Here is an 8,924-nt window from a genome sequence, read left to right on the forward strand (position 1 = left end):
AACCTAGAAACATAATCAGGGCGAACCGTGATTCGAACCCACAATCATAGGTTTCTGGCGTGCCCAAGGGACGCAACTCTACACAGCGAATCGCGGCGTCTTAGACGACTGGGCCACCCGTGCTCCCAGTAACACAAAGAAGGTACATACGAATCTAATACTTATATGGGCAGGGCATCGTTCGACAAAGTGATCTAAGCACTACGACTATCGTAAGCCAGTGTTAGAGTATGGGAGTTACGATCACCTGAGCGCTAAGATGACTTTGTGGAACGGGGCCCTGGAACTCTTATTCACGTTCCGCACTTACACAAACAAATACTTTCTATGACTTCATTTGTGAATAAAATATAAATTTGAGAACTATTTGCCCCCGAGATCTTAAAAAGGTGATCAATAGAATACTTTTCTTAAGATATGATAGAAATGATAAAAAACATGATATAACGTAAGTGCAACCATCTTATCAAACGTGTATATACATATAATATACAACCATCATATAAATATAAACCTACTCTAATACAGTGACGGCCGCTGTGTCCTACTTTACTGGAATACACACGTATCAAAACACACACACACACACACACACACACACACACACACACACACACACACACACACACACACACACACACACACACACACTAACTAACTAACTAACTAACTAACTAACTAACTAACTAACTAACTAAGATGTAGCAAATGTTTTACACGGCCAGGAAGCATCCACCATAGTGGTTAGACGGGTGCCCCATTCGTTTAAGCTGACTCCAAACGCTTTGCAGAGTTGCGTCCCTTAGGCGTACCAGAACCCATCACCCTATGTGCCAATTCCAGATGTTCCCTGTATTATGTGTCCAGGTTTATCATCACCATACCCGTGCTCGTGCGTTTCACAAAAATGGTAAGACTTGCATCCTTTAAGGTATCCCTGACACTCCACGTTAAACCAAGAGCGGCGTTAAACCAAACTTACTTACTCACTCCATCAAAGTGAGTGAGTGAGTTTAGTTTAACACCGTTTTGAACAGTATATAAAAGTTACATCACCGCGTGTCAACTTAATGTTCGGCAAAGGCAATGGCGTCACATGTCCTAAACATACACCATCTAGATTAAGCCCACGAGCACGGGTATAGTGATGACAGACCATCACAGTCATCGATTGCTGGAACTGATTGTCAGCGTATCCTTGCAAGGCTGAGTGACGCAACTCTATACAACGAACTAATGTGACTTCCTAGAACACTGAAATACCCACATGGTAAAACCCGGATCTATTTAGAACATAACAACCGAGCTATCAACAATTACGGATTATATGTCCACGAGTGAATAAATTGTATCGAGCTTTCTGGCGAGTGAGTGAGTTGGGTTTAGCGCCGCTTTGAACAGTATTCCAGTTATATAGCAGTACGTCAGCTTGATGTGGAAGGAAAGCCAAAAGTGATGTAGGTCTAAGACCTTTACTGCTTTTATGAAACCTATGAGCACGGGTATGGTGCTGACAAACTTAAAAACATAATCTGGCCGAACCGGTATTCGAACCAACGATCATAGGTTTCTGGCGTGCCCAACAGACGCAACTCTGTGCGGTGTTATTCGTACATGTTAAAACTGTAATTCGAAAAGTAGGACAGTGAGCTTATCGAACAGCTGAAAAAGAAATATGGTATCGAGCTATTTCTACTCCAAACATTGAAGAAGGCTTATCTGCGTGACCTGGAGTGAAGACATGACACACTTCCAAGCCATTAATCACCGGGACAGCCACAACCTTGGAGAACAATTTACCACTTTACACTTTAACAAATATCATGGAGACAGGATACACACACACACAACCTGATCTGGAACGGAAAATCGATGGATGTAATTATTACAGACATTTAAAGACCATGAACACACGCCCAGGTTGCCAGCAACAATGAAGGACGCCTGAATGAGAGAACACGAGATTCAGTTTTCACCACATATATTCAAAGGTGAAAGTAACTACAATCATGTCATCGTCTGTCATATTGTGTTTTTTAGGCACGGGACTTGAGGATATTTTGAATATGCATTATGGAATTTTTCTAGAGAATTTGATTTCCATGGAGTCATGGTGAAATATCCGTCTTTTTTTCATTTCTTGTTAAATATTTACAGTACACTTCAAGGCTACCACTACCCTGATCTATAAGTACAACTGGTTTATTGTGTGCACAGTTAGAGATTGATTAGTCTGCAAAACCATAAAGGTGTTTATCAAAGTTACTATTTTTTTCAGTAAGTATACTCACGAAATTGACATTGTCATGAATATGAAATGCATAAAAGTTAAACATAATTTTCATATCTGTCAAATCAATGCTCTGTATCTGTACATGTATTTAACAAAATAAATATTACCATTATAAGGTTGACACGGGAAAGCACATTTTCGTTTTGATTCACGGTGCAGGGTTGAATCATTTTCGATAACATAATACATTTGGCAACGCTAGTTTGAACAACATTTTTCATAAACAAAAAGTCTCAAACGGTATAAAGCAAACTGAACAACATGAAGTACACAGGTTAACACAGTTATACCACTAGTAACTCCTAGAGTCAGTCCAACGTTGTTCCAGTCTAAAACGATTGGATAGATGACGTTGCGATGGTCATATGCCCAGTAGATGGCGCTGAAGACGACGTAGCAGAGACCGTACACAACGGGGTATATGACGTGAAGAAGACGCATCGGGCGAGCGCTAACAACGTTGTCGACTACAATGAAAACGGTGTTAAGGGCGTGGACGTTCATGTCTTCAAGGGAGATGGCGGCCGTCGATGTGTATAACACCCCGAAAAATATTGCAGTCACAATGATGGCGAACGTCGACACTATGTTTGAAAGGAGCCAGGATATTTTGGAATACCAAGGAAGAATAATTGTGTCAATATCGACATGTGTTTGTGAAGAGTCCGAATTTGTTGTGGAACCGTCGACAATTTTGACGTTATTTTCGTTGTCGAAGACGACGCTTTTGTTGTTTTCTCTCACCAAACCATTGACGGCATCAGAGGTGAAAGTTGCGTTGTCGTAAAACCCGGAAGTGGTGACGCTCTTCAGTTGACATTCCGTCGATGACGTCTTTGCGTGTTTGAAATAGACCAGGGATATGATGAACGCCAGTACCAAATGACAGGTGAGAAGTGTGTAGGTCCAAACAGTCAGAAACACAATGGCGTGGTACTGTCGCGGCTGCGTCACGTTGTGTGACGTCGAGTTGACATCGTCGTTGAAGTTATCCTCGGATTTGATGAAGATGTGAACAAGGGCAAAGCAGGCATAGGCTGCTATCAGCAAGCGGTAGATGACGTACGCCGGGCGAGTCCATCCCAGCTGAAAATGAAGTATCAAATATAACCATTTTCAAATATCATAATTTAACCATTTCGACCCATCTTCACTTGTAACTCATCTACCCCGTGGAAATTCAGGATATGAATACAGGACCCCAGCAATCTTTGGATCAGGGGGTCGGGGACGGTGACTTAATTGATGCATGACTTCGCAACTCGAAGGCCTGGACCGCTCGTTATAATATAGATTTTATGGTCAAGACTCGATTAATTACAGGCATGTAGCTGGAATATTGCTGAGTGCGGCGTAAAACAACAACACACACACACACACACACACACACACACACACACACACACACACACACACACACACACACACACACACACACACACACACACACACACACACACACACACACACACACACACACACACACAATAACTGAGTGATGTTCTATGCCGCTTTAAACAATATTCCCGCAATATCACTGCAGGGGATTTCAAGAAGGGGATTCACATATACTAGTAATAACCATATGGGGAATAGAACTCTTCGTTCCAACCAGTATTATATTGCAATTAGTAAATAATATTCTACATATATAGGTAACTGGACTGTTATAGGTAGACACACGTCTCACACAAGGTCCATTATTCAAAAGCTCTAATAAGTTAGTCATACAATTATATTACCTATGTCCTTAAAGGCGCTATGAATGTTATGGTATGGCCGCTATACGAACAGGATCACATATCTCCCCAGCCACAGAATAATGGTTCTTTAATGAATGACGTTTAAATGATACGTTAAAGTTTAATGACAAGTGTTTGGACCCATCCCAGTGTCGTTGTTCCAATGGTCGTTTCAAGATGTATAAGACGGATAAAGATTCCCAAGGTGTAATTGTAACCACGATCTGAGTTATATTTGTGACATTAAGTATGGGAAAGTACTACCATCATAAATATGTTATTGCCAAGTATCAGTTATCAAGTGTCACTTGAAAACGTTTACAATGGCGTTCTATTTTGGCTATACATATCTGTAACGTTGACTTCTCATAGTGAGTACGAAACTGTCATTAATCAAGAAAGGTAGTGGTATCTGTACTGACACGTCGTATTGAAATAATAAAGAAGTTATTTTTTATATATAAAAACCTGTTTAAATGATACAAAAGTAATTTATAAAATAGTTTTAGTTAGCAAGAGGTCTTTGGCGTTACTTCTATTTTAAAATCATATTTGTTAACGACTGTATTATTTTTATTAGCTTCGCGCGAAAAGCTAGGAAATTGCCAAAGCGGCTTAGGCAAATTTATTCATACATTCATCTTTATTTGCAAAGTACAATATCGTGTAAATTTACATATAGCTTTAAACACCACTACCTGACATAATAACACACATTCCGCGCGTTACTAAGTAGGATGACCTCCTTTATCCGAACACTATGTATAAAGAACCATTTTAATGAATGTCTGGAGGAACGCACCTAGCGTACAGTACAGTGCATACGGTAAACTCTCATTGCCACTTCAATCGTCCGGACAACACATTTCAAGATAAAGGAACCATGGTCACAGATTAATGTATATTCTTATGTAAAGACGTTCCTGGCAGAATCGCCTTGACAGTGGAGTATCCGGACTAGCGGGGTCGAGACTAACGAGGTGGATGGGTGACCGTGTTCAGCAAGCTTGACTCCTAAAAGTTTCTTAGACTTCAGTCCTCCCCCATCCTGAAAGACATACCAAATGTAGCGTCTCCTTAACCTAGTGACTTTCCACGAAGCAGTGAATGGGTACCCGTAGGGAGAGAGAGAGAGAGAGAGAGAGAGAGAGAGAGAGAGAGAGAGTGAGAGTGAGAGAGAGAGTGAGAGAGAGAGAGAGAGAGAGAGAGAGAGAGAGAGAGAGAGAGAGAGAGAGAGAGAGAGAGTAATGCACTGTCTGTTAACCTTCTAGCGCCTCATATGCAAAGTGGGTTGTATACTCCCGAGGAAGCTGAGAATGAAATTCGAATGCATATTGATCCATTGGCCGGGGTATTAATAATGTAGTGTTATGCGCATTCACTTTGTGAATGGAATCTGACGCAATATAAATGGAATTATTATTAGCATTAGTATTAGTAGTAGAATAAGTTGACTTGTATTATTATCATCATTCTTCTTCTTCTTCTTATATCGGGAATCGATATCAACAGGCTCCGGAATACAGAGCTTCTTTAGTGTAAACAATGGATCACAGATATAAAATCGAGACTACAAAGTCGTGTTTTAATGAAAGTATAACGTATGCCCTCTCTGCATGTACTTGAGAAAAAATATTTGTATTAATCCGTCAGCTGTACGGCACCCCGAGGTCGTGGCTGTACGGAGGTCATGATATATCGGATCTACAATGTAAATATCGGATTTATATACATAAAGTCTAGATCAACACGCCGAACAGGGACAAAACGTGTTTCATGTAAATATGTTTGCCTTCCCACGAAGTCAATGTTTGCACAAGTTCGACAGTTCGAAAGGGAAGAGACCAGCGGCATACATCATTGTATTACTTTCTGTATATAACATCACTTAGATATATTACATTAAATGTGTGAAATATCTTAACTTTTCACTTAGGCAATTTACAAAACGCATGTTATTATGTGACAAAAAAACATCTTGTTCCAGAATATTATTATGATAATTCCTCATGACTTAATCGAGTTAACTGTTTTATTCAAGTGACACCGATACCCTCAAAGGTCTATCTATTTTCTTAAAATGAAATATGCCAATATAGGGATTATGATACGAACACGTATTTTTATACTGATTTTTCGAAATGAGTGTCAGAATTCTTGAAATTTCCGATACGTTTTAGTTTCATAAAATCAGTATGACACAAGCGAGTGTAATACTTTCCTAATTACCATTATTTCTTTATCACGATCGCCGTTTCAGAAAACACAATTGTCGAAAGACGTTAAGAATCTTCAGCTGTGACGTTGTTACTAGTGTGACGTCATTTCGTCATTACGTAACAATAAGATTCGAATAACATCAACAATGCTGCTAGGATGACGTAAACAGTACACTGGTCCGTGTGGAGGGATATTTGCACTATGTTATTTCTAGCACTATATGGGTAAGAAAAAGGATATATCCATATGTACCAGATAACACCGAAAGAGCCAAAATAGACGTTTCTTTACAGATGTAATGGATCATAAAGTCATTACCGCAGAATAATCTTTTTTCCATTGTCTTATCTTTCCTTAATATTGATTGTATTATAAAAGCGCTCATGTGCCCTGAATCACCTGTATCGGCAGCGCGTCTTATGTAAGATGCATGTTGCCTAACAACAAACATCCCTTGCCACATAGACACACCTGAGCTGAATTTGCTGGATGAGCTTCAAATGCTAAACGGGAAAAGAGACCACCTGTTCCTGAGTTCACGGTATCATGAGAGAGAGAGAGAGAGAGAGAGAGAGAGAGAGAGAGAGAGAGAGAGAGAGAGAGAGAGAGCACAGAAAGGGGCGACACAGCAAGGTGACAGCAGATTCTGAACAAAGGCAAGAGAGAGAGAGAGAGAAAGGAAGAGAGAGAGAGAGAGAGAGAGAGAGCACAGAAAGGGGCGATATAGCAAGGTGACAGCAGATTCTGAACAAAGGCAAGAGAGAGAGAGAGAGAAAGAAAGAGACAGAGAGAGAGAGAGAGAGGGGGGGGGGGGGGGCACAGAAAGGGGCGATATAGCAAGGTGACAGCAGATTCTGAACAAAGGCAAGAGAGAGAGAGGGTACTGGGAAAAGGTACTTGGAGAAGGTAGAATAGGTATATTGACAGGTGTGTGTCGTCGACGGTGTGTTCGGGGGGGGGGGGGGGGGGGGGGGCGTTGAGTATATAATCATTCACGTTATTTCAGTACCAGCCTCGGCAAACTGCGAGAGTGGTTACCCAAGCGTGAATGCCCAAGAGGGTGTTAGCTCTCTGTATGTATTGGCTGGCCATTTACAAGAAAATACTTTCTTCATAAATACAAAGCAGATGTAAGAGAATATGTGAGATAATATAGCGTTAGCGAGAACTTGTTCAGGTGAGTCAGTATCACGTTACCCATTCGCTCGTGATAGTGTGTGCTTCACAGTTCATGTGTTGTAACAGTAATCGCGGGGATATTTATACCCTGTATCTATATCCCCATCTGAATCTCCATCTAGTGGGATTACCGATCACGCTTCCCGAAAACCAGTTGAAATAAAACAGTGTTTCAACAGACAACCACGTACGGTCTTCTTGGTGATAAGGAGAGCGTTGTACACGTTTCGGCCAATAAAGTGTACGCTTGTTAAAAGACGCATTCTATTCATCGTTTACAGCTGAATTGCAGCTCGATAGACTATAATACTACTGACCTAGTTACAGGACGTACAGACCCAATGAATCAGCAACAATTTACAATCCATATCATCACAGCGCGATAGCGTACATGAGAAGATGTCGTAATATTTTGCAACGGTGTCGTAACAAAGCACAGATTGATCTTAAATTTAAGCAATGTTTTCTGAAATCGATATTATCGATTGTAATTTTAATACATGATACATTACATGTCCTGCTATGCTGACAGTTGACACCATTATTTTGTTCTTATTCGTCTTACATTGCCAACTTATCATTACACCATATGTCACATCTCAAAGTAAAAACTATTACAGTAAACTACGGTTATAACGAACTCAAATGGACCAGTAACTTTAGTTTGTTATAACCGTAGTCGTTATAAGTATAAATACAGCATAACTATAGCAAATAGTCGGGACAAAAAAGTCAGTTCGTTATATCCGTCAGTTCGCTATTAGCGTGTTCGTTATAACCCTACTTTACTGTACTTCGACATTGATAGAACGATATCTTAAATTACAATTTATGATATATGTAATAGACGTTAATTGGATATGAAAAGGTTTTACATAAAAACTGAATATTTACTACACATATTCTCATAAATATACAGATATGGCCCCCAGTCAAACTTACGTTCGTACTGCATGCTAACTGAGAACGTCCGAAGTAATCCGGGCGCTCGAAATTGAGCCAGGCGTTGCGTACACGAAATTCTTTTCTAATAACAGAACACATGGCAGAGAACAGCGGTCTCTCACAGCCCCACTGGTTGTAACACTACACCGCTCGTCTCACGTGGGCTTTATAAGTTTACTACGGCAGATAAGATAGTTTGAGGTGGCCAACCCTCGCCATTGAGGTAACGCTGGCCACGTGACGTGAAAGCGACCAATCAGAAGCAGATAACTCCTGGACTGTAAATATTACCGAAGTTCGCATGGGTATGAATACCGTGCTCAAATTAGTAAAGGTTTGCCTGTAACCGTGAGATGAGACATGGTTACTGGACTGATAAGCGGATATGTATGCTGACGAACTATGTTGACTTTTCGACGTCGTATATGACAACAAGATTGCAACTGAAAGGGCGGTGGAGTGTGTGGGGTGGGAGCTAGGTGGGTATGTGAAGTTATCATATGACGGGTAGGTTTCTCGGCAGGACAAAACAAACGAAAAAACCC

The 8,924-nt window shown here is 40.6% G+C and overlaps 1 protein-coding gene across 2 annotated transcripts; it reads right to left on the reverse strand.

Moving 5' to 3' along the window:
• LOC124144271 lies at window positions 1-8,596 on the reverse strand. Of its 2 annotated transcripts, XR_006862394.2 has the most exons (3): window positions 8,377-8,596; window positions 688-3,379; window positions 1-650 (listed from the first exon to the last, which is right to left on the reverse strand). XR_006862394.2 is itself a non-coding variant. In XM_046513601.2 (2 exons), exons 1-2 carry the CDS (start codon window positions 8,476-8,478, stop codon window positions 2,492-2,494), a joined length of 990 nt encoding a protein of 329 aa, XP_046369557.2. In that variant the 5' UTR covers window positions 8,479-8,596; the 3' UTR covers window positions 1-2,491. The 2 variants fall into 2 exon arrangements, 1 of the variants encoding a protein (XP_046369557.2); XM_046513601.2 differs by having other exon boundaries at window positions 1-3,379.
• Window positions 8,597-8,924: the final 328 nt, after the last annotated feature.

The sequence above is a fragment of the Haliotis rufescens genome, unplaced genomic scaffold (assembly GCF_023055435.1).
Source record: "Haliotis rufescens isolate VD_foot unplaced genomic scaffold, xgHalRufe1.0.p SCAF_16, whole genome shotgun sequence".
NCBI classification, from domain to species: domain Eukaryota; kingdom Metazoa; phylum Mollusca; class Gastropoda; order Lepetellida; family Haliotidae; genus Haliotis; species Haliotis rufescens.

Excerpts from the sequence above, each read along its gene's own strand:
- LOC124144271 (XM_046513601.2), bottom strand. The coding sequence starts at position 8,478 with ATGTGTTCTGTTATTAGAAAAGAATTTCGTGTACGCAACGCCTGGCTC. Across the intron at positions 3,380-8,376 it reads AGTTAGCATGCAGTACGAAC|CTGGGATGGACTCGCCCGGC; the intron begins GTAAGTTTGACT and ends CTTCATTTTCAG.